Source organism: Oncorhynchus masou, chromosome 1, assembly GCF_036934945.1.
Source record: "Oncorhynchus masou masou isolate Uvic2021 chromosome 1, UVic_Omas_1.1, whole genome shotgun sequence".
Taxonomy (NCBI): domain Eukaryota; kingdom Metazoa; phylum Chordata; class Actinopteri; order Salmoniformes; family Salmonidae; genus Oncorhynchus; species Oncorhynchus masou.
In genome coordinates this window covers 12,911,215-12,938,218 of record NC_088212.1, presented here as the reverse complement: position 1 = coordinate 12,938,218, position 27,004 = coordinate 12,911,215, and the positions used below count along the sequence as shown (strand labels likewise).

Below are 27,004 nucleotides of genomic sequence, written 5' to 3'. Positions count from 1 at the left end.
ACACTTTGGTAGCCAGGTTGAGAAGGAAGACAGATCAAATCCTGCTTAAAATGCTGACTACAGTTCTGAGAACTCTGAATAACAGGAAGACAAGCCTTCTCCTCTCTCTGTGAGTGTGACAGACAGACAGGAGTTTTTACTTCTCTTACATATTCAGTCCAGTTTATTAGGTACACCACCCGTTCACAAAAATGCAAGTAGAGCGGCATCCAGTTACTGTTCCATTCAACGTTAGAATGGACAAAACAAGTCACGTTAGTGACTTTGACCGTGGTAGGCGCGTCGGTTCTCGTATCTCAGAAACTACCAGCCTCCTGGGATTTTCACGCAGTGTCTAGGGTTCACCGAGAATGGCGCGACAAACAAAAAGCATCCAGTCAGCAGCAGTACTGTGGGTGAAAACAGCTCGTTGATGAGAGGTTGAAGGAGAATGACAAGAATCGTGCAAGTTAACAGGCGGGCCACCAACAGACAAATAACAGCGCAGTACAGTGGTGTGCAGAACTGCATCTCAGAACGCACAAACGACCAAACCGGGTTCCACTCCTATCTGGAAAAAAACAAGCAGCCGCTGCGCCAATGGGGATGTGATCACCAACGCTGGACAATTGAGGAGTGGAAAAACATCGCCTGGTCCGATGAATCCCGGATCCTGTTGCGTCATGCTGATGGAAGAGTCAGGATTTGGCATAAGCAGCATGAGTCCATTGCCCCATCCTGCCTGGTGTATATACACACACACTTACAGAGAGAACAAACTTATTTTCCTTTTTAAAAATTTAAAAAGGAAAATCTGTCAAACGGTAGCTTTGTTTTCAAATTGCCATTGATAAAATTCAATTGTGTTTGTTGTCAGTAGCTTATGCCTTCCCATACCATAACCCCACAATAGGGAATTTTGTTCACAACGTTGACATTAGTAAACCGCTCGCCGCAAACAACGCTATACACGCTGTCTGCCACCTGCCCGGTACATTTGAAACCGGGATTCATCTGTGAAGAGCACACTTCTCCAGCGTGTCAGTGGCCATCGAAGTTGAGCATTTGCCCACTTAAGTCAGTAACGACGCCTATCTGCAGTCAGGTCAAGACCCTGGTGAGGACAACGAGCATGCAGATGATCTTCCCTGAGATGGGTTGTGACAGTTTTTGCAGAAATTCTTCAGTTGTGCAAACCCACAGTCCGGGTGGCTGGTCTCACACAATCCAGCAGATGAAGCAGCCGGATGTGGTGGTCGTGGGCTGGTGTGGTTACACGTGGTCTGCGGTTGCGAGGCCTGTTGGACGCACTGCAAAATTCTCTAAAACAACGTTGGAGAAGGCTTATTGTAGAGAAAAAAAACATTAAATTCTATGCCAACAGCTCTGATTGACATTCCTGCAGTCAAAACTTGAGACATCTGTTGTGACAAAACTGCACATTTTAGAGTGGCCTTTTATTGTCCCCAGCACAAGGTGCACCTGTGTAATGGTCATGCTGTTTAATCAACTTCTTGATATGGCATACCTTTCAGGTGGATGGGTTATCTTCAAAAAGGAGAAATGCTCACTAACAGGGATGTAAACAAATTTGTGGACAAAATTTGAAAGAAATAAGCCTTTCTGTGATCTTTTATTTCAGCTTATGAAAGATGGGACATGTTGCGTTTATTTTTGCTCAGTGTAGCCTATAAAAAGTCTACAACCCATTGAACTGTTTTCACATTTTGTTACAAAGTAGGATTGAAATAGATGTAATTTGTCATTGAGCTACAAAAAAAACTACTAAATGTTTAGCAAATTAATAAAAATGAAATTAAATAGTCGTTGCATAAGTATTCAACCCCTTTGTTTAGGCCGGCCTAAATTAGTTCAGAAGAAACATGTTGCTTTACAAATCACATAATGAAGTGATATGGAAGTTATAATTGACATGGGGTCCCCCATACATGAAAGTTTTTGAATTTTACCCCTTCCTCTGTCCCCCATACATATAACATCTGTAAAGTCCCATTAGTCAAGTACTGAATTTCACCCCTTCCTCTGTCCCCCATACATATAACATCTGTAAGGTCCCATTAGTCAAGTACTGAATTTCACCCCTTCCTCTGTCCCCCATACATATAACATCTGTAAGGTCCCATTAGTCAAGTACTCTGTCCCCCATACATATAACATCTGTAAGGTCCCATTAGTCAAGTACTGAATTTCACCCCTTCCTCTGTCCCCCATACATATAACATCTGTAAGGTCCCATTAGTCAAGTACTGAATTTCACCCCTTCCTCTGTCCCCCATACATATAACATCTGTAAGGTCCCATTAGTCAAGTACTGAATTTCAAGCACAGATTCAACTACAAACACCAGGGAGCTTTTCAAAAGCCTCATAAAGAAGGGCAGTGATTGGTAGATGGGTAACAATAACAAATCAGACATTGAATATGTCTTTAAGCATGGTCAAGTTAATAATGATGCTGTGGATGATGTATTAAACCACCCAGACACATCAACGATGCAGTCGTCCTTCTGAACTGAGATGCAGGACAGGAAGGAGACTGCTGAGGGATGTCACCATGAGGCCATTAGTGATTTTAATGGGTGATGGGAGAAAACTGAGGATGGATCAACAACATTTAGTGACTCCATAATAATGACCTAAATGACAGAGTGAAAATAATACAAACACGCAGAATAAAACTATTCAAAAACATGCATCTTGTATGCAACAAAGCACTAAAGCAATACTGGGAAAAAATACAGCAAAGGCAAAATCCTAAAGGAGAACCTGCTTTACACCAAACATGGAGAGCAATTCACCTTTCAGCAGGACAACAACCTAAAAGCCAAATGTACACAGGAGTTGCTTACCAAAAACACAGTGAATGTTCCTGAGCAACCAAGTTACAGTTTTGACTTAAATCTGCTTGAGAATCTAAGACAATACCTGAAAATCGCTATCAAGCCATGATCCCCAACACCTTGACAGAGCTATTAGTATTTTGAAAATAAAATAGGCAAATACTGCACAAAATACAGGTGTGCAAAGATCTTATGAGAATTACCCAAGAAGATTCACAGCTGTAATCACTGCCAAAGGAGTTTCTAACATGCAGCGGGATGAATACTTATCTCAGGTATAATTTTTCAATAATCTTTAGAAGATGTTCAAAAAAATTTCCCCACTTAAAGTATTTTGAGTAGATTGTTGACAAAAACAACAATTAAATCCATTTTTATCCCCTTATGAAAATAAATGAAGAAATCCAAGGGGGTTTAGACTTTCTATGATACTTTATACAGTGCATTTGGAAAGTATTCAGACAACTTGACATTTTGTTACATTACAGCCTTATTCTAAAATGGATGAAGTAAAACCGTTTCCTCATCAATCTACACACAATACACCATAATATTTATTTTAATACTTTGCAAATGTATTAAATCAAAAATTTACATAAAGTATTCAGACCTGTTGAAATTGAGCTCAGGTGCAACCTGTTACCAGTCATCATCCTTGATGTTTCTACAACTTGATTGGAGTCCACCTGTGGTAAATTCAATTGATTGGACATGATTTGGAAAGGCACACACCTGTCTATACAAGGTCCCACAGTTGACTGCATTTCAGAGCAAAAACCAAGCCATGAGGTCGAAGGAATTTTCCGTAGAGCTCAGACAGGATTGTGTCAAGGCACAGATCTGGGGAAGGGTACCAAAACATTTCTGCAGCATTGAAAGTCCCCAAGAACACAGTGGCCTCCATCATTCTTGAATGGAAGAAGTTTGGAACCACTAAGACTCTTCCTAGAGCTGACCACTAGGCCAAACTGAGTAATCGGGGGAGAAGGGCCATGGTCAGGAAGGTGACCAAGAACTCTGACAGAGCTCCAGAGTAACTCTAGAGATGGGAGAACCTTCCAGAAGGACAACCATCTCTGCAGCACTTCACCAATCAGGCCTTTATGGTAGAGTGGCCAGACGGAAGCCACTCCTCAGTAAAAGGCACATGACAGCCTGCTTGGAGTTTGCCAAAAGGAACCTAAAGACTCTCAGACCATGAGAAACAAGATTCTCTGGTCTGATGAAACCAAGATTGAACGTCCAGGGAAACCTGGCACCATCCCTACGGTGAAGCATGGTTGTGTCAGCATCATGCTGTGGGGATGTTTTTCAGCGGCAGGGACTGCGAGACTAGTCAGGATCGAGGCAAAGTTGAAAAGAGCAAAGTACAGAGAGATCCTTGATGAAAACCTGCTCCAGAGCACTCAGTACCTCAGACTGGGGTGAAGGTTCACCTTCCAACAGGACAACGACCCTAAGCACACAGCCAAAACAACACAGGAGAGGCTTCGGGACAAGTCTCTGAATGTCCTTGAGTGGCCCAGCCAGAGCCCCGACTTACACATCTCTGGAGAAACATGAAAATAGCTATGCAGCAACGCTCCCCATCCAACACAACAGAGCTTGAGAGGATCTGCAGAGAATAATGGGAGAAACTTCCCAAATACAGGTGTGCCAAGCTTGTAGCGTCATACCCAAGCTGAAATCGCTGCCAAAGGTGCTTCAACAAAGTACTGAGTAAAGGGTCTGAAAACTTAAAAAAGTATTTATTTTATATTAATTAGCAAACAAAAACAAATTAAATAAAAACTTTGTGCTTTGTCATTGTGGAGTATTGTGTGTAGATTGTTGAGGGGGAAAAAGTCAAGGGGTCTGAATACTTTCCGAAGGCACTGTATCTCAAACACACATGAAAAATAGCTGCACACATGCGCAAACTAATGACTATGCACAATCATATAATCTTGTATGCTGCTAGATTTGGAACAGCATGATAACAGACATGCTGAAAGCGTGGCCAAGCCATGGGTCTCCAATAGCTCATCATTCCCTGCACACTTCAGCCATTTAATACGGGATATCCATTTTGAAGACAAATGTGGAATCCTAATAGCAGTATACTAACTACTAGATGTCAGTACTGCAGGAGAGAAATGCATGAGACTAAAATGAGTGAGTGGGAGAGAGAGAGAACCCTTGGGACATGGGTGCTGCAGAGCTGAAACCAACACGGGAAGTGAGATGGAGAATCCAGACATCTGCAGAAAGGTCCTGAAAATTCCCCCACTGAGACACACCTCCCCCACGCTTCCTCTTTCACAGGGCTGCACCTGACACAGCTCAGCACGGGCACACACACACACACACACACACACACAACAAAAAGCGAGATGAAGAAAAAGGCTGACAGTAGACGGGGAGAAGAGTAGCATGATAAATAGTGTTAACATTTAGGTTAGATGTGGCACGTCTCTCACCTGTTGTTTATCCATTCTTTAATTTCTGTTGTCCAGGAGCTGACCTGTTGGTCATTGTCGGTCTCAAATATGAGACTACCTGGAAAGTTATTAACCTGGGGATGAGACAAGACTGCTGGTTAAGGAGATGTACACACACAGACACACAGAAAGTAGTGATACGCACGTGACACACACACCAAACACCCACACACACAAAGATGTGACACGCACGCCCAGACGTGACTCACAGACGTGACACGCACGCACACACAGACGTGCCGCGCACGCGCGCACAGACAGACAGACGTGCCGCGCGCACGTGCGCGCACACACACACAGACGTGCCGCGCGCGCGCGCGCGCACACACACACACACACACACACACACACACACACACACACACAGACGTGCCGCGCGCGCGCACACACAGACGCGAGACGCGCGCGCGCACACAGACGCGAGACGCGAGCGCGCACACAGACGCGAGACGCGAGCGCGCACAGACGCGAGACGCGCGCGCGCACACAGACGCGCGCGCACAGACGCGCGACGCGCGCGCGCACAGACACGAGACGCGCGCGCGCACAGACGCGAAAGACGCGCGCACAGACGCGAGACGCGCGCACAGACGCGACGCGCGCGCGCGCACACAGAAAGACGCGACGCGCGCACACAGACGCGACGCGCGCGCACACAGACGCGAGACGCGCGCGCACACAGACGCGAGACGCGCGCGCGCACACAGACGCGACACGCGCGCACACAGACGCGACACGCGCGCGCACACAGACGCGACAGACGCGCGCGCACACAGAAAGACGCGACGCGCGCACACAGAAAGACGCGACGCGCGCGCACACAGACGCGAGACGCGCGCGCACACACACAGACGCGCGCACACACACAGACGCGCGCACACACACAGACGCGCGCACACACACAGACGCGCGCACACACACAGACGCGACACACGCGCACACACACAGACGCGACACACGCGCACACAGACGCGACACACGCGCACACACAGACGCGACACACGCGCACACACACAGACGCGACACACGCGCACACGCACGCACACACACAGACGCGACACGCACGCACACACACAGACGCGACACGCACGCACACAGAGACGCGACACGCACGCGCGCACACACAGACGCAACGACACAGACGCGGGACAAGACGCACAGACGCCGGGCGCACACAGACGCCGTACGCGCGCCACACACAGACGCGCGCACAGACGCGCGCACACGCACACAGAGACGCGACACGCACGCACACACAGACGCGACACGCACACACAGACGCGACACGCACGCACACACAGACGCGACACGCACGCACACACAGACGCGACACGCACGCACACACAGACGCGACACGCACGCACACACAGACGCGACACGCACGCACAAAGACGCGACACGCACGCACAAAGACGCGACACGCACGCACAAAGACGCGACACGCACGCACAAAGACGCGACACGCACGCACAAAGACGCGACACGCACGCACAAAGACGCGACACGCACGCACAAAGACGCGACACGCACACACAAAGACGTGACACGCACACACAAAGACGTGACACACACAAGAATTGGAACAGGAAGAAACTAAGGCAAGTTTGGCAGAGGGTGTGTGTGTCAAATCAAATCTTATTCTATTGGTCACATATACATATTTAGCAAATGTTATTGCGGTTGTAGCGAAATGCTTGTGTTCCTAGCTCCAACAGTGCAGTTGTATCTAACAACAATACACACCAATCTAAAAGTAAAATAATGGAATTGAGAAATATATAAATATTAGATTGCTCAATGTCGGAGAGGTATTGACTAAAATACAGTAGAATATAATACAGTATATACATATGAGATGAGTAAAGCAATATGAAAACATTATTAAAGTGGCCAGTGATTCCAAATCTATGTATATAGGGCAGCAGCCTCTAAGGTGCAGGGTTGCGTAACTGGGTGGAAGCCGGAGAAAGCTTGAGACTGAAACAGCCTCTGTCTCTCAGTCCCAGCTTTGATGGATGATAGCGGGGTGAACAGGCAGTGGGGCTTGGGTGGTTGATGTTCTTGATGATCTTTTTTGCCTTCCCGTGACATCAGGTGCTGTAGGTGTCCTGGAGGGCCGGTGATATGTTGGGCAGACCGCACCATCCTCTGGAGAGCCCTGTGGTTGCAGGCGGTGATACAGTCTGACAGGATGTTCTCAATTGTGCATCTGTAAAAGTTTGTGAGGGTTTTAGGGGCCAAGCCAAATTTCTTCAGCATCCTGAGGTTGAAGAGGCGCTGTTGCACCTTCTTCACCACACTGTCTGTATGGGTGGACCATTTCAGATGGTCAGTGATGTGTACGCCGAGGAACTTGAAGCTTTGCACCTTCTACACTGCGGTCCCGTCGATGTGGATAGGGGCGTGCTCCCTCTGCTGTTTCCTGAAGTCCACGATCAGCTCCATTGTTTTGTTGATGTTGAGTGAGAGGTTATTTTCCTGGCACCACTCTCCAAGGGCCTTCACCTCCTCCCTGTAGGTTGTCTTGTCATTGTTGATAATCAGGCCTACTACTGTTGTCGTCTACAAACTTGACAATTGAGTTGGAGGCGAACAGGGAGTAAAGGAGGGGGCTGAGCACGCACCCATCGCGTTGTTTCCTACCTTCACCACCTGGGGGCTGCCCGTCAGGAAGTCCAGGACCCAGTTGCACAGGGCAGGGTTCAGACCCAGGGCCCCGAGGTTAATGATGAGCTTAGCGGGTACTATGGTGTTGAATGCTGCGCTATAGTCAATGAACAGCATTCTTACATTGGTATTACATATTCCAGGCCGCATGATCAAAACAATCTTGAAGCATGGATTCCAATTGGTCAGACCAGCGTTGAATAGACCGTAGCACAGGTACTTCCTGTTAGAGTTTCTGCCCATGGGAAGGGAGGAGCAAAATGGAATCGTGCTTAGACTTGACGAAGGGAGGGCCTTGTAGGCATTTTGAAAAGTTGAGTAGCAGTGGTCCAATGTTTCTTGGTAGCGGTTTCCTCAAATTGGCTTTTTTTAAATCCAAAGCTACAATAAATTCCGCCTCAGGATGTGGTTACGAGTTTGTATAAAGTCCACTGTAATTCTTTGAGGGCTGTCGTGGTATCGGCTTGAGGGGGAATATACACCGCTGTGACTATAACTGAAGAGAATTATCTTGTGAGGTAATACAGTCGGTATTTGATTGTGAGGTATTCTTGGTCGGGTGAACAAAAGGACTTGTGATTATCATAACATACAGAAACATCATGAGTAGTTAATCATAAAACCTACCCCCCCGCCTTTCTCTCTTCGGAGAGTTCTTTATTCCTGTCTGCGCGATGTACTGAGAACCCAGCAGGCTGTATGGACGGGGACAGTATATCATCCCTAGAGAGCCATGTTTCCGTGAAACAGAGTGTGTTACAATCACTGATGTCTCTCTGGAAGGAGATCCTCGCCCTGAGCTCGGCTACTTTATTATCCAGAGACTATATATACTCTGAAGCGGTGGATGGTGTGCACGCCTCCTGAGTCGGACTAGAAGTCCACTCTGAATACCTCTTCTCCGTCAGTGGTGTTTGGAGCAGCCTCTGGAATAAGTTCAATTTCCCTGGGGGTACGAAACAAAGGATCCAATTTGGTAATATAGTATTCCTAGTAGTAACGCTGGTGAGTTACCGCCGCTCTTATTTCTGGCTGTATGTAATAACACACCAAAAAATATTCAGGCCTAATAATGAAAGAAAAATACTGAAAAGTTGCTTAGGAGCTAGAAGCCATATTACTACGTGTGTGTGTGTGTGTGTGTGTGTGCGCAATTCATGTGGAAGCTCAATGCTCACTATAAATCCACAGGAGTGCTTTTGGACAGAGAACAGACTGGCTCGGCTGTATGGTTGTGTGTGTGAATAGGCGATGTTGAGAAAAGGACAAGAAATGAGGCATGACGCTAGATCACCAACAACAGGGAGAGGGTCTCTCCTCTTCCTCACCTTTAGAACAAACGTGTTTGTGTTGTCCGGCATCTCCAGACAGTTGCAGCGGCGGATCTCCAGGATGTCTGAGCAACGTGCTGTCAGTTTAGGACTGGAGCCCTGGAGGACACAGAGATAGAGATAGAGAGAGAGACAGGGTCCGAGATCAAGCAGACATTGTTACAGCACGTCGTGTCCTAGACCCCTCAAACACCACTCTGTTCCGGTAACACACCACCTCAAACACCACTCTGTTCCGGTAACACACCACCTCAAACACCACTCTGTTCCGGTAACACACCACCTCAAACACCACTCTGTTCCAGTAACACACCACCTCAAACACCACTCTGTTCCAGTAACACACCACCTCAAACACCACTCTGTTCCAGTAACACACCACCTCAAACACCACTCTGTTCCAGTAACACACCACCTCAAACACCACTCTGTTCCAGTAACTCACCACATCCGCTTCGACGCAAAAACCACGTCATACTAGTGTGTTTGTGGCACATTAAGAGACGTTTCTAGATACAGTTTGCTTCTGCTTTACTTGAACATTTGACTGAGTGTTTGTGGTGAGGAGCGTTAGTTTGTGTTTTTGTTTTTTAGGGAGTCGACATATCAGGATGCATTCATGTGATCTATTGCTGTTTTGATGTTGTTTTCCTTTCGCTCTACAGCACTCTCCAACAAGACCTCCAAAACTAGATGGAGAGGGGATCCAGATGGTGGAGGAACTAGTGGGAAACGCAAAACCACTGGGACATGCAGGCTGTGTGTGTGTGTGTGTCGGTATTTCTCAGTGTCAGAGTGTCTAAAGTACGTGTTCCTGTGTGTACAAGTCTTTGCTGTTGAAAATCCAACTTGGCTCTTCCCCTGGAGTATCCCTCAGTGGAACTCTCTTGGCTGAGCGCCAGGACTCCTTCCCTCCAGGCCAGGCCCGGTTCAGAATGGAGAGACCCAGAGAGGAAGGCTGCTCCTCCGGGAACACACTCACAGTCTCCAGCCCAGCTCAGAGGGAGGAGGGGAGGCCAGTCATCAACAGCCCCATGGGATGACAGGGCAAAGGTCACCTTTGAAAATTAATCTCCTCACTGTTCTTTCAGGAGAAAATGGGCAGAAGGAAAGTGCTCGTCGCTGATGATAGTTCTGCTGTTGTGTGTCATGTGTGAGCTGTTCCACATGCTGGCTGACGGAAAGGAAATGAGCGAGACAGTATAAGATGGGGGAGAAAGGACAGCGGGGGACAAAGGAGAGCGGGGGACAAAGGAGAGCGGGGGAGAGAAAAAACGGGTGGATTCCAGAGGGCTGAGGCGGATGAGTGTGACCCTGTGACACTGTGTGAGCCGATGAAATGTCTATGGGTGCGTCCTAAATTACACCCTATTACCTATTTAGTGCACTACTTTTGACCAGAGGCCTATGGGCCCTGCTGAAAAGGAGTGCACTACTTAGGGAATAGGGTGCCATTAGGAACACAGGCCATGCTTATCCCAGACAGGTTGGGCACATCAAAAGGAGATTCCTTTCCCCCTCGTTTCCTGTCCTCATGAGTCTTAGTATGAATGAATCACATGGAGCCATTGTTCCTCCCAACAGCTTTAAGGAGAAATTAGAAGTATTTGACTCAGTAGCTAGATTTCCATCCAATTGGTGAGATTTTCATGCAAATATCCTAAAATCTGCATAAAGAAAATGTGCATTTTCCCATCAGTGGTGTTTTCACCAAACTGACTTGTTGCAGATAAAAATAAAAATAAATGTAAAAAGTGAGTTTTAGTTTTTCATGTAGCAAATAAAAATGTGTTTCCGTTGCATTTCTAACAATACAGATTGTGACAAAACTGCTGCTGCATTAAAAAGCAAAGCAAATGTGCCTCCTCTGGTCTTGGCACATGGCCAACAGTTGGCAGATACACTGTGGGTAGACTTGAGATTAAAATGGATAACAGCGAGAATATTTTTAATCATTGATCAACATGTCACCAGAATAAGACTCTGGATATTTATTGGAAAGGAGCATCAGGCTCATATCGTGCACTTCACCACCCGACCTGAACCCGATCAAACGTCTCTGGAGAGACCTGAAAATTGTTGTGCAGCGACGCTCCCATCCATCCAACCTGACAGAGCTTGAGACGATCTGCAGAGAAGAATGGGAGAAACTCCCCAGATACAAGTGTGCCAAGCTCGTAGCGTCATACCCAAGAAGACTCGAGGCTGTAATCACTGCCAAAGGTGCTTCAACAAAGTACTGAGTAAAGGGTCTGAATAATTATGTAAATGTAATTTACGTTTTTGCTCTGTCATTATGGGGTATTGTGTGTAGATTGATGAGGGAAAACAACTATTTTAGAATAAGGCTGTAACGTAACAAAATGTGGAAAAAGGGGTCTGAATACTTTCCCCGAATGCACTGTATACTGCATGACTTTACTCGCATAAAGCCTGTGGATGGAAACGTGGTCATGGAAGGAAGGAATCTCCCCGTTTAGATTAATACCAGGTCTCTTTCCAGTTTGCTGCACCACCCACTGGCACTGCACTGACTCATTACACAGAGACAGCACTCCACTGGGCGGGTGGGCGAGTACGCACACACGATCATAAATTAGGCCTACACAAATATGATACACCCCAGATCCGAGCCTGTGTACTGACAAACAAATGTACCGGTGGTTCAGTGGACACTCCATAGCTTGGCTATGTCAACTAAAACTGACACTTTCAAACAAGTGGAACAGATTGGCAAATAAATGTAGCGAAGGTCTAGCATAAACAAAAACTCCAGAGCTCTTCAACCTTTAAAAGAAACAGGACACAGCATCAGATAGGCTACATCTGACTGATGTATTGAGAGTTAGTGACAGGAACGCTTTGGTAGGGTGACGCCACTGGAAGCCTGTGAAAACTAAATGTTGGACAAATGCCATATTTGGTTAGCCGTCTGCTTCGAAACGCTTGACGCCATCTCCTTGACTGTATACACAACGCATCCAAATTGTTTGTCCCTCTTGGAGCTTGTTTAGAGCATTTTAGTGTACTTAATAAGGTATGCCCTGAGCCACTGAGCCACAAGGGAAAAGCAAAGAGGGAGAGATGCAGCACAACAGTTTGATGTGAAGCAAAACGTCTCATGCTACTCATTCAGTGACCATCCCAACAACATCTCATCTCAGAGATCAGCTGTTTACCAAAACAGTGGGGCGGTGCCTTTGCTGTTGTTTGCAGATGGCACCTTTAAAGCTCAATATGACACTGAGTGGAATACAGGGGAAATTTACAGAGGTCTACTTGTGACGCCCTCCGATTCCATTTCACTTCTCACTGGTCACTTTCAATCTTAGTCATTCACAATCGTGTTTCAGCTTTAGTCACACATACACACACACAACATTTGGTAATATGGTTGGAGAAAATTGACAATATAACCCACAGATGTGTGGCAAAGCAAATACAAATATTCACAGCTGACACTGTCCACCCTGGGCAGGATTCCCAGCATGCTTTGCACCAACATTACACTGATCCTGGGGTCATCATCATCATCATCAGGACCCTCTCCAGAGACTTCCCAAATGCTACCCTCCAGCTCCCCATCAGTACAAATACACAAACATAACACACTACTCAATACAGGAGGATCTTCATACGCTACAGTTATTGGGTTGAGATTTCATTTGGTGATTCATAATTTGATATTGTATAATAGTCCCTGTTCCACATCCACACATTACATTCTGTACTATAGGAGGCCTTGGTCAGGGTTCCACAACTGGTGGCCCACCGGTGGTTTTATTCCATCCCCAAGTTCTGACAACAAACAACTAAAAAAAAATAGACAAAAAAATGTGGGTTGAAATTTCATTGTTGTACATAAGACTGTAAAATCACCAGGAAATCAGCCACAAGTGATTTCCATTTTGTAAATCTGTTCAAGTATTTCCACGCATAACAGAAACACATGGCTGTATAAACATTCTGAAATGATTATGCTCGAGTCAAATATATCGGTTTGTGGTTCTTGTAGTCAATCTGCAACCTACAAATGATTTGTAATTATGTTCCGGCCCCCTGACCACCCACTCCTGAATCTAGTTGATGATCCCTGGCCTAGACCACACGCTAATCAGCCTTGGTGGTTGCCTTTTGACTTTACACCCAGCTCGGCATCTTTATGGTGAAGCAGGTTTATCAAACAACCCTACAGTGGAACTGAAATCCTCAGAAGTGTCACAGGAAAGAGAGCGTGCTGTTCTCGGTTGTGAGCAGTCTGAGGAGAGCAGCGGCAAGTACGGTGATAACGCCATATGAACCAGATCTAGCTAGATATGACATCATCAAGGATGTGGGGACAGCAGCACTATCATTAAACTGAGAAATGACAGGTTTCTAGGAAACAGAGCAGCCAATAGGAAAGAGATACTAACAGGCTGCATAGGCAATACAAACAAGACCATTTTTCTAGTCGGACTTGTGTGTCAATTATCTTGCAATTTCAAATGGTAATAATAGCTTGCCTATGCAGCTAAAAATATTACAGCCACTCTGGTCTGGAAGTCATTCCACTGAAGGTGTAACATCAGGAAAATGACAACGTCAGTCAGTCTGACCTTTGGCCCTGCTCTTGGAAATACAACCGCAGTTTCACCGAAACACTCGAGAGCCCCTGCTACTGAGAAATGTATAGAGGTGAGAAAGTGAAACAGAATAGTGTTTCCTGTTACTGTCTAACATTGAGCCTTGGGTCTTGAGATCCTCAGAGACTGGGGCTAGGGTGTGAGCTGTTTTAGGCCACAGACATGGAGCTTCACCCCAACCCCCTCCCCATCAAATCCGTGTGTGTGTGTTCCATACAGTGCATTCGGAAAGTATTCAGACCCCTTCACCTTTTCCACATTTTGTTACGTGACAGCCTTATTCTAAAATGGATTAAATACAATTTGTTCTTATCAATCTACACAATAAAAGTTTAGAAATGTAAAAAAAAAAAAAGAGAAATACCTCAATTACATAAGTATTCAGACCCTTTGCAATGAGACTCGAAATTGAGTTCAGGTGCATCCTGTTTCCATTGATCACCCTTGAGATGTTTCTTCAACTCTATGGGAGTCCACCTGTGGTAAATTCAATTGATTGGACATTAATTGGAAAGGCACCCGTCTGTCTGCCTGCCACTCTGGCTGCCCGCCCGCCATTCTGGCTGCCCATCCGCCCGCCCGTCTGCCTGCCACTCTGGCTGGCTGCCCGCCCGCCGGCCCGTCTGTCTGCCTGCCACTCTGGCTGCCCGCCACTCTGGCTGCCCGCCACTCTGGCTGCCCGCCCGCCCGCCCGTCCGTCCGCCTGACCGCCCGTCCGCCTGCCACTCTGGCTGCCCGCCCGCCCGTCCGCCTGCCACTTTGGCTGCCCGCCCGCCTGCCACTCTGGCTGGCTGGCTGCCCGCCCGCCCGTCTGCCTGCCACTCTGGCTGCCCGCCCGCCTGCCTGCCACTCTGGCTGTCCGCCCGCCCGTCCGCCCGCCTGCCATTCTGGCTGCCCAACCGCCCGCCCGTCTGCCTGCCACTCTGGCTGGCTGGCTGCCCGCCCGCCCGTCCGTCCGTCCGCCTGCCTGCCACTCTGGCTGCTCGCCCGTCCGTCTGCCTGCCACTCTGGCTGCCCGCCCGCCCGCCCGTCCGTCCGTCCGCCCGCTCGTCTGCCTGCCACTTTGGCTGCCCGCCCGCCTGCCACTCTGGCTGGCTGCCCGTCCGCCCGCCCGCCTGCCACTCTGGCTGGCTGCCCGCCCGCCCGCCCGTCCGCCCGCCCGCCTGCCACTCTGGCCGCCCGCCCGCCCGCCTGCCACTCTGGCCGCCCCCCCCGCCCGCCCGCCACTCCGCCCCCGCCCGCCCCGGCCGGCCGCCCGCCCGCCACTCTGGCTGCCCGTCCGTCCGCCCCGCCACTCTGGCTGCCCCCGCCCGGCTGCCCGCCCGCCCGCCACTCTGGCTGCCCGCCCGCCCGGCTGCCCGCCCCGTCCGCCCGCCACTCTGGCTGCCCGCCCGTGCCCGCCCTCCCTGGCTGCCCGCCCGTCCGCCCGCCACTCTGGCTGTCCGCCCGCCCGCCCGCCACTCTGGCTGTCCGCCCGCCCGCCCGCCACTCTGGCTGTCCGCCCGCCCGCCCGCCACTCTGGCTGTCCGCCCGCCCGCCCGCCACTCTGGCTGTCCGCCCGCCCGCCCGCCACCGCCCGCCCGCCCGCCACTCTGGCTGTCCGCCCGCCCGCCCGCCCGCCCTCTGGCTGTCCGCCGCCCGGCCCCCGCCCGCCCGCCACTCTGGCTGCCCATCCTCCCGCCCGCCTGCCTGCCACTCTGGCTGGCTGCCCGCCGGCCCGTCCGTCTGCCTACCACACTGGCTGGCTGGCTGCCCGCCCGCCTGCCTCCCATTCTGGCTGCCCATCCGCCCGCCCGTCTGCCTGCCACTCTGGCTGGCTGCCGGCCCGCCGGCCCGTCCGTCTGCCTGCCACTCTGGCTGCCCGCCCGCCCGTCCGTCACTCTGGCTGCCCGCCCGTCCGTCTGTCCGCTTGCCACTCTGGCTGCCCGCCCGTCCGTCTGCCTGCCTGCCTGCCCGCCCGCCTGCCTGCCACTTTGGCTGCCCGCCCGTCTGCCTGCCACTTTGGCTGCCCACCCGTCCGTCCGCCCGCCTGCCACTCTGGCTGCCCGCCCGCCCGCCCGTCTGCCTGCCACTCTGCCCGCCCGTCCGTCCGCCCGCCTGCCACTCTGGCTGCCCGCCCGCCCGTCCGTCTGCCTGCCACTCTGGCTGCCCGCCCGCCCGTCCGCCTGCCACTCTGGCTGCCCGCCCGCCCGTCTGCCACTGTCTGCCTGCCCGCCCTTCTCTTCGCCCACCACTCCGTCTGCCTGCCACTCTGCCCGCCCGCCCGTCCGTCCGCCCGCCTGCCACTCTGGCTGCCCGCCCGCCTGTCCGTCTGCCTGCCACTCTGGCTGCCCGCCCGCCCGCCCGTCTGCCACTGTCTGCCCGCCCGCCCGTCCGTCCGTCTGCCCGCCCGCCACTCCGTCTGTCTGCCTGCCACTCCGTCTGCCTGCCCGCCCTTCTCTTCGCCCACCACTCCGTCTGCCTGCACGCCCGTCACTTGTCCGTGTACACTGGCCTTGGCTCTGTGAAAAGCCATTCAGGCAGAACAGGCATTCACATAGGTCCACTGAAGACAGTGAACCACGTGTCTCTCATACACACACACACACACACACACACACACACACACACACACGGGGTTAGGGGGCCAGAGCAAAAGGGACAATTAGAGAAAGAGGAGCAGGGGAGGGGGATGAAAAGACAGGCAAAGGGAGAAATGAGAGAGGGGAAAGGTGACAAAATGAGAAAATGACCAGAGGAAAGAGATGTTCCAGAGAGATGACAGACGTCGCTCCCCTAAGGGGCTTTCCACAAGCAACTGAGCAAGGTCAGGTGCACTAACACTGTGGTTACAGGTTCATCACAGAGAGATAAGCATTGTTACCCACAACAGAGGCGCATACACGCACACAGGGCATCAAAGCCAGTGAAAGGTTTAAAACAAACAAGCACTACTCTGCATGACTACGGTAACCACTTGACTTCCTATCGACTCTTCTACATTTTCTGTGTCACCTTGACGAACATTTTTTCCCCACCCTTCTTCTATTCAACCATTTTGAGTGTACGTACTGTAAGAGACAGGATGGGGTACAAAACAAATAGGCAGAGAGAGAGAAGAAAAAAAGGTAGTCTAAACAACAACAAACTATTTTGGGCTAAGTTCTTTCCCTGTGATCAGAACTGAAAACTGGGAGCTCCTCTCAGCTACTGGATGTTTCCTACTTGATTCGGGGTTCTTGGTCCCGAGGTCAGTGTAAGGAGATTGGGCTAATTTAGTCTTTAGATTTTTATGCATATTTTTCAATCAAATGGACATGTTGTGGAAACAGCCTTTGTAAGCGTTGACTGCTAGATTGACCTCTGCATGTTAATGTCTTTTAGCAACAGCAAATACTATTAGGCGACAGTGAATGTGGGTTTTTCTTTTTCAGTTTGTCTTTTGAACCCTGTACCTAAAATACTTTGTATTATTAAGAACTATTGGAGTCAAGCATGCTAATTCCTCATTCTGTTAAATAACCAAAAACAAAATCGGCTGCGTCATGCACCAGACAGCACACAAAATTCTGACAGAAGCATTGCAGGTTACATTAAGACCTACTTTAAAAAAAAATATATATTTATTTTTTAAATTTTCCCCCCAATTTCATGGTATCCAAATTGTTAGTAGTTACTATCTTGTCTCAAAATAGAGACGAAGGTCGAAAGCCATACGTCCTCCGAAACACAACCCAACCACTGCTTCTTAACACAGGGCACATCCAACCCGGAAGCCAGCCTCACCAACGTGTCGGAGGTAACACCATGCACCTGGTGACCTTGGTTAGCACGCACTGCACCCAGCCCGCCACAGTAGTCGCTAGTCGCGATGAGACAAGGATATCCCTACCGGCCTAGCCCTCCCTAACCCGGACTACGCTAGGCCAATTGTGCATCGCCCCAAAGACCTATTTACACCGGATAATACTTGCCTATCTACAAAGTCTGCTTCCCAAATGCACCTAATCCCTATATAGCACACTACTTTTGACCAGGGCCCATAGCATTTGGGACACATCCTAAGCTAAGAAGCTCAATTACATTTTTTTTTTTTTTTTTAAATGGCGGAAAGCCATCCATCTCATTTAGCACATCAAGAAGCAACATAAACCACACGTTGTCCTTTGCACACAGACACTGTCAGTGTGTTAACTGTTGCTCTCTGGCTTTCTGACACACCAGCCTACACAAACACACAGCAGAGTCAACTCCAAAACAATACTTTGCCATTACATTAGGCTACATTTAGGCCAAGTGTTCCTCAGGAGATAATACACTCATATGCCTGCCTGTCTGCAGACACCTGCTCGTCGAACATCTCATTCCAAAATCATGGGCATTAACATATAGCAGCAAAGGGGGGATGAACTACAACAGCATCTTCTGGGAAGGCTTTCCACTAGATGTTGTAACATTGCAGTGGCTTCCATTCAGCCACAAAAGCATTAGTGAGGTCGGGCACTGATGTTGGGCAATAAGGCCTGGCTCTCAGTCGGCATTCCAATTCATTCCAAAGGTGCTTGATGGGGTTGAGGTCAGGGATCTGTGCAGGCCAGTCAAGTTCTTCCACATAGATCTCAACAAACCATTTCTGTATGGACTTCACTTCATGCACGGGGGAATCCTCATGCTGACACAGGAATGGGCCTTTCCCAAACTGTTTCCACAAAGTTGGAAGCACGCAATCGTCTAGAATGTAATTGTATGCTGTAACGTTTCCCCTTCACTGGAACAAAGGGGCCCAGCCCGAACCATGGAAAACAGCCCCAGACCATTATTCCTCCTCCACCAAACTTTACAGTGGGCACTATGCATTCGGGTAGGTAGCGTTCTTCTGGCATCTGCCGAACCGAGATTTGTCCAGCGGATTGCTAGATGTCAAAGCGTGAGTCATCACTCCAGAGAATGCGTTTCCACTGCTCCAGAGTTCAATGGGCGGCAAGCTTTACACCACTCTAGCCGGCACTTGGCATTGCGCATGATGATCTTAGGCTTGTGTGGGGCTGCTAGGCTATGGAAACCCATTTCATGAAGCTCCCGACTAACAGTTATTGTGCTGACGTTGCTTCCAGAGGTAGTTTGGAACTCGGTAGTGAGTGTTGCCACCGAGGAGTCAGCGGTCCCGTTGTGTGAGCTTGTGTGGCCTACCACTTCACAGCTCCCGTTGTTGCTCCTCGACCTTCCACTTCACAATAACAGACAGCACTTACAGTTGACCGGGGCAGCTCTAGCATGGCAGAAATTTGACAAACAGATTTTTTGGAAAGGTGGCATCCTATGACGGTGCCACGTTGAAAGTTGCTGAGCTCTTCAGCAAAGCCATTCTACTCCCAATGTTTGTCTATGGAGATTGCATGGCTGTGTGCTCCATTTTATACACCTGTCAGCAACAATTGGCTGACAGTGTACTTCATAAGCCACGTTGTTGGTATGGACAGCATCCACTTTGAAAAGGTACAATTTACTGAAGCCCTCCTTCCATTGTTGATACCATGGAAGCTCTCAAGTATGAAATGTGCCTTCACAGATTGATGAGTAGATGCACAATTCACCCGCCTCCTTTTCACAAATGTATCCCATCATGTCTTGCGAAGTGTTTCATTTGAGTGGCCATAGAGGCATACTCACATGTGTATAGTGTTTCTACACCCTTCTATCACACAAAGCTTGCAATTGCCAGCTTGCTCTATACTACTAACCCACAAGTCCATTTTTTAATGAGTATATGAAGGGGTGAGTATGGATTTTTATTTCCTCACCTTATTCCGCTGGCCATGGGAGGTTGTGAGATTGTTTCCGACCTTAGAGCTGATTTAGTTACTATTATATGAGTTTCTGGCATTGGGAAATAGCAGCTACATTTAAGTTTACATTAGTATAGTTTACATAATTCCACCATTTCAAGGTTTGACATTGCTTGGTGTTTACGAGAAACACAACCTGGTAGCAGAAACACAGCTTGATATTGAGACGAGGGTGACGAAAACTGAAACTAATTTCTAGTAATCTGAGGTGGATAATTATGTAGTGTGAAAACTGTACCAAACAGGTCAGTTTGCCTCCAGAAATTGGTTTCCATTCATCTGCGTTGCGGTAGAGGCAGGTGTTCTGATTTCTATGTTCCAGTAAAAAGATGAGTTCTCTTCACGGATGATAATCTTTCACTAAGTAGTCTCGGCCTTTATGATGAGAATAGCTTATCTTATAATAGTTTATCTTATAAAAGCATAAGGAAAATAAGGCCTAGGAACAGCCCAATACTATTTCTATGTAATTACCTATTATAAGCAGAATTTAAAAATAAATTAATTAAAATCGGTAGCCTAATAGTGGAACGAATCCCACAATTTCAGGCAACTTTTTTTTTTTTTTTAGGTCCTACACATTCCTAGTTCCATGACAAGTGTAGTGACTAGGCCTAAACAACAGGTACACTGGTTGCAAAGCAATAGCCCAACCAAAGCGAAGACAGTACAACGTTGAGTAGCTTTAAGGTTGATTAAAAAGAACAAGGGAGTACGAAAGCAAGTTCTTTCATCACTCATCATGTTTCCTGGAACTGGAGAGTGCTAATTGAGTTACTGGTTTTGCTGGTACAGGCCACATGTTCAGATTCTTACTTGTGGTGCACAGGGTGACTGAAATGAACGCTGCATGTTGCTTTGTAAGTTTGAAACATACTCCGTGTCAACACACAGATGGGCGATGAGGTTTGGCAGAGTAAAAAGTATTTTCCATTCTGTCATGGGTTAAGAAGAGAGAGGTAATAGATTTAAATACAAACAATAAGTAAACTAAAGCTAAACCTGAATTTATCTTTATCACTGCAATAACTGTGAAGCAAAATTAGGCAATATTGCCCTTAAGATGATTTTTTTAAACAAAATGGGGAACAGATTATTTTGATCTGGATAAAGCATACCGAAAAAACATCCCCAGTGTTTGTTTTTATATATATATATATTTAAAGATGCAATGCAGAAATCACTTCGCCATTTCCTTGAAGCTAAAATTCGAATTTATTTTTGTGTGACAAACAAGCAAATATAGTGTAGAGAAAAATTGTACCATCTAAACCACTGAGAATGATTGTACCATCTAAAACACTGTAAAATATATTTTCCAAAACCAAAAATATTGTATTTTCAGCTGTTTGAAGCTGGTGTACAAAACCCGAATGTACCAGACAGGGGAGCATAGAAATAGAGCACATAGAACACACCACTTCTTAGACATGCTTTCAATGAGAAGGACAGATCTATAACTCACATTTCTATGTGAATTTGGTCAGATCGCCTAAAAAAAAAATATATAAATCAAGACAAGCAATTAAAGTGAAAGCAACTATTTCTCACTTTTGGTTACTCATCTCTTGATGCGATATACACGCACAAACACGTGCATAGCTCCAAACAGGAACATTACCATCAGGGAACAGTCATGCACACACACACACACACACACACACACACACACACACACACACACACACACACACACTGAAACCATGTGTTGAAGATTAAGTTGTAAAGTCACAAACACTGGCACCATCACACATCAAACAACATACTTTGAGGCCGTGCAACAAAAAACGAGGGCCCGTTTACTCAAGAATGCATTACAAAGCGTGGGCAAGGTAACAGGAGACATCTCGTCCTGGATGAGAGCCTTGTGTTCTAATCCATTGGCAACCTAGGCAGAACCTCAGCTGTCTCCTAAACAAAAGGGTCTATCTCTTAAAAATAACACCACCAGAGCCATGTGTTAAAATGAGCCATATTCTGCTCTGTTCTTTAAAAAGGCTGCTTCGGGTTTCTACTTTTAGTAAGAGCCAAACAGTACGTCTCTTTAACTAGGCTAACCCTACATTTAAAAAAAAATAAGAATAATGCACTTCTGTGAAATCTGACAGCAGATTATCTGCCCAGTTTATCAGCTACACAAACACCATCTTTAAAAAAAGTTAAGACTCCCCTGCTATGGAGCTTCTCATGCAAAGAAATTAATCAGCTAACACCCAGCTTCCTCTTTCTGCAAAATGACCCGACTGGCGTCGCCATTGTAGTTCAGATACACATAGCCCTCAATTAAATGTTACTATATTTACAGGGTCGCTGCTATGCTATGCGCAGGCAGTGCATGGGCATCACACACACACACAACCACAGTGACCTCAGCAAAATCCAACTATAGCCTTTAGTTTATCTTTCATATCTTTTCCAAAACATGAATTCAGACCAATACATGGAGAGAAATGTATTGTGCTGTACTACATCTACTAAATATGGTGCTGTACTACATCTACTAAATATGGTGCTGTAGTACATCTACTAAATATGGTGCTGTAGTACATCTACTAAATATGGTGTTGCACATGACAGCCTGCTTGGAGTTTGCCAAAAGGCATCTAAAGACTCAGACCATGAGAAACAAGATTCTCTGGTCTGATGAAACCAAGATTGAACTCTTTGGCCTGAATGCCAAGCATCATGTCTGGAGGAAACCTGGCACCATCCCTACGGTGAAGCACGGTGACGGCAGCATCATGCTGTGGGGATGTTTTTCAGCGGACTGGGAGACTAGTCAGGATCAAGGGAAAGATTAACAGAGCAAAGTACAGAGAGGTCCTTGATGAAATCCTGCTCCAGAGCGCTCAGGACCTCAGACTGGGGTGAAGGTTCACATTCCAACAGGACAACGACCCTAAGCACACAGCCAAGACAACACAGGAGTGGCTTCGGGACAAGTCTCTGAATGTCCTAGAGTGGCCCAGCCAGAGCTCAGACTTGAACATCTTTGGAGAGACCAGAAAATAGCTGTGCAGCGACGCTACCCATCCAACCTGACAGACCTCGAGAGGATCTGCAGAGAAGAAATGGGAGAAACTCACCAAATACAGATGTGCCAAGCTTGTAGAGTCATACCCAAGACTCGAGGCTGTAATCACTGCTAAAGGTGCTTCAACAAAGTGCTGAATAAAGAGTCTGAATACTTACGCAAATCTGATATTTCAATTTATTGTTCTCTAAATTCTCTAAAAATCAGTTTTTGCTTTGTCATTATGGGGTATTGTATGTAGATCGATGAGGAAAATTTTAGAATAAGGTTCTAACGTAACAAAATGTGGAAAATGTGGAAAAAGTCAAGGGGTCTGAATACTTTCCAAATGTACTGTATATGGAGACTGAATGCCAAAAATAAGGGGTTAAATACATGTAAAAAAAGAAAATGTTTCATGCCCTTTCTTATATCTCTCAGACATAGGACAGACACCCAGAACAAACTTCCTTTAGTTTTTTTTGTGGGACAATCTGTTATTCTATGTAGTGAATCTGGTATTCATTGTGTTTGTATGAGCTAATAGCAGTAAGGCCAAAAATGAATTGATCAAATATTATAATTTTTGATACTTCAATGAGTCTTAAAATTCAAAATCAATTCGCAAAATGAGCCTTGGAATGACCTTCTTATACCAACCCCCCCAAACTATACAAATAACTCGAAAACAGTACTGCCAGTTTGCTGCACGCACAAAACAAATATTAGCCTGCAAGGCTCTTGATTCAGGAGGGGATTCTCTGCTGTTACCAAGCCTGCTCGCCTCCCTACCACTGAGGAAGTACAGTTCCCGCTCAGCCCAGTCAAAACTGTTCGCTGCTCTGGTCCCCCAATGGTGGAACAAACTCCCTCACGATGCCAGGACAGCAGAGTCAATCACCACCTTCCGGAGACACCTGAAACCCCACCTCTTCAAGGAATACCTAGGATAGGATAAGTAATCCTTCTCACCCCCCCCCTTAAATGATTTAGATGCACTATTGTAAGTGGCTGTTCCACTGGATGTCAGAAGGTGAATTCACCAATTTGTAAGTCGCTCTGGATACGAGCGTCTGTTAAATGACTTAAATGTAATGTAAATGTAAGCAAATGCTTCATTTTGGAAGAAGCTAACCACTTACAATAGCTAGATAGCCAACTATCTACGAAATTAGCAAAACAAAAAAGCAACTGCAGAGCATTTAGCACATTTTAGACAGTTACAAATATTAAGTTAAGATATTTAGCTGGCAAACATTTAGTTGTGAATTCCATACTGTAATTAGATCATAGTGACTCATAAGGCTCCGGTCTCTTGACGTTGTGTGCTAGTAAACAAACAAGCAACTAGGGTCTAATAAATAAATTTGATTTAAAAAATAATAATAATTATAGCCCTTCTTACATCAACTAAAAAGAAAAAGTTAACGGTATTGACATTCTTGAAAAACCATCCCATGGCTTTTTCATAATACCCAGGTATACGGTATACCGCCCAAGCCTCGTAGAAACCAAACTATTGGGCAACAACAAATTCAATCCCTTTTAGACCTGGATAAAACGTTTCACTGCAATAATGAAAATCTGGCAGTAGAAAGCCTAAATATTATCTTTCAGCTTCCCTATCAAATCAAAAAATGTCAAGCAGACAACATAAAAAAATGTACAATGACAAATGGTTTGATGAATGCAAAAACCTAAGAAAGAAATTGAGAAATCTCATCAACCAAGAACACAGAGACCAAGAAAACCTGAGTCTATACCTTCACTATGGTGAAACACTAAAACAGTACTGAAATACAATAAGGAAAAATAAGGAACAGCATGTCAGAAACTAGCTCAGTGTAATTGAAGAATCCATAGAATAGAACCACTTCTGGGAAAATTATAACACACAAACAAGTTACCTATCCAAAATGGAGCTGTATGGATAAACCACTTCTGCAATCTTTTTGGCTCTATAACGAAGAATAAACAGCAAAAACAACTCTTCGAATCAGCAATTAAAGACTACCAGAACCCACTGGATTCTCCAATTACATTGAATGAACTACAGGACAAAATACACACCCTCGATCACAAAAAGGCGTTGATAGTGTTGATAGTATCCTAAATGAAATTTGAAAATAGAGACCACAAATTCCAATTGCCCATTTTTAACAACTCTTTAACTGCTCTGGCATCTTCCCCAATATTTGGAACCAAGGACGGACGACCCCCCCCCCCCCCAATCTACAAAAATAGACAAATTTGACCCCAAAAACTACTATGGGACATGCATCAACAGCAACCTTGGGAAAATCCTCTGCATTATCATTGACAGCAGAATCCTACACTTCCTCAGTAAAAACAATGTCCTGAGCAAATGTCAAATTTAGCTTTTTACCAAATTACCATTTGACAAACCACATATTCACCCTGCACACCCTAATTGACAAACAAAAACAAAGCCAAGTCTTCTCATGCATGAGGGTCTGCAATATAAATTGTTGGAAAGCGGTGTTCAGGGGAAAACATTCTAAAATCTGTGTGCAGAAACTGGCAAAAAAAAACAGATTTATTTCCTCAGGGCCGTGGGGTGAGACAGGGATGAAGCTTGAGGCCCACCCTCTTCAACATAAACATTAATGAATTGGCGCGGGCACTAGAACAGTCAGCAGCACCCGGCCACACCCTACAAGAATCTGAAGTCAAATGTCTATCTGGTGCTTCTGTTTTGATATGTCGGCTATGTGCCTTTTTTCAGGTATTTCTGTCCTTGAGCAGTTATGGTCTATTAATGTTCTGTATTATGTCATGTTTCATGTTTTGTGTGGACCCCGGGAAGAGTAGCTGCTGTTTTTTGCAATAGCTAATGGAGATCCTAATAAAATACCAACCAAGGAGGGCCTACAGCAGCACCAAGATCTTCTGTACAGATTCTGTCAGACCTGAGCCCTGACAGTGACTCTCAGTAAGACAACAATAATGGTGTTCCAAAAAAAGTCCAGTTGACAAGACCACAAAATCAATCTAGACACCGTTTCCCTAGAGCACACAAAAAACTAAACCTTGGCCTAAACATCAGCGCCACAGGTTACTTCCACAAAGCAGTGAACAACCTGAAAGAGAACAATGGCCTTCAACGTCATCAAAACAAACATACAATTCGACATCCCATTTAGGATTTGGCTAATATCCAAATAAAATATTGAAATATTGATAATTTATTTGACCAAGAGCGAGAGAAACAGCACCCATCTGTCTCCCTATGTGTAGACCATCTATCGGATGGCATGTCATACTCTTTCTGGACAAACAGCATCAGATACATTGGCTAGATACAGTAAGACAGAGCAGTGCTGTTTCACTTGCTAGTTTCAGCAGACGAGGCGAAGCAAGAGACCTCACTCTCGCCAAAATCTGTCCAAAATAAGACAATGCGATTTTATGGGCATAATATGCAGACCTAAGCTTGTCACTTGCATTTCCGCCTTTGGGACAATGACTCACATTATTAGGGCAGAGACATGAGCATCTCGTCATTATATACAAGTCTCTGGTTTCAGCCAGTTGTGAATTAGAAAGGAAAGTTGGAGGTTGCACAGTGCACTGTTTGGATGCTGGCTTCCCCTAAAGTAAATAGAAGTTTTGCCAATATTATATAATTACTCCTGTCTAAATAAAATAATACAAATACTTTCCCAGAGAGCTGGACTATTGCATAGGCCTACAACCTATTTAGGAAGTAGGCCATTTGGGCAGCACACGTGGCAATAGGCCTAGCTGTAAGTTGCGGTTGTCAATGAAAAGCATATCAAAAAGTGTGAAGATAATGTGTCTTGAGTCTAATTTTAAAATGTTGAGACAAGGAAAGTGATGTGTGACGAAGATATGGGCATCCCTCTCCAGAATGTATACCCTCAGCTCTCCAGGATGTGCCCCACTGTCTCCCGCCAATTCTTGTACATTAAATTGTTTAATTGTGTGTATTGTTTGCCCTTTGATTGATTATTTGATCAATTCCCCATTACATACGTAACCAGTAGGCCGAGTAGATGTATTGTTAATCCCCATCCTTTATCGTTCTCATAGTGGAAACATTCTTTACAGAGTTCACAACCTGCTACAATTGTGAGAAACAAGTTTTGATTTAATTCATAACAATCATTAAGGAGTTATCCATTTTTTCCATTGTCTTTTGTTTGGAGTGCTCCATGTGAGCAATGAGTATGTGTGTAGTTT

The 27,004-nt window shown here is 46.6% G+C and overlaps 1 protein-coding gene across 2 annotated transcripts in view; it reads right to left on the bottom strand.

Annotated features, from left to right (window-relative positions):
- The window catches only part of LOC135517763 (SH2B adapter protein 3-like), a 59,975-nt gene that overhangs the window by 12,131 nt on the left and 20,840 nt on the right, over positions 1 to 27,004 (bottom strand). For both annotated transcript variants that reach the window (XM_064942391.1, XM_064942479.1), the window contains exons 3-4: positions 9,315 to 9,416; positions 5,299 to 5,393 (exon numbers count right to left, since the gene is read on the bottom strand). In XM_064942391.1, the coding sequence (XP_064798463.1) occupies positions 5,299 to 5,393; positions 9,315 to 9,416 (197 nt within the window). The remainder of the gene's footprint in view (positions 1 to 5,298; positions 5,394 to 9,314; positions 9,417 to 27,004) is intronic.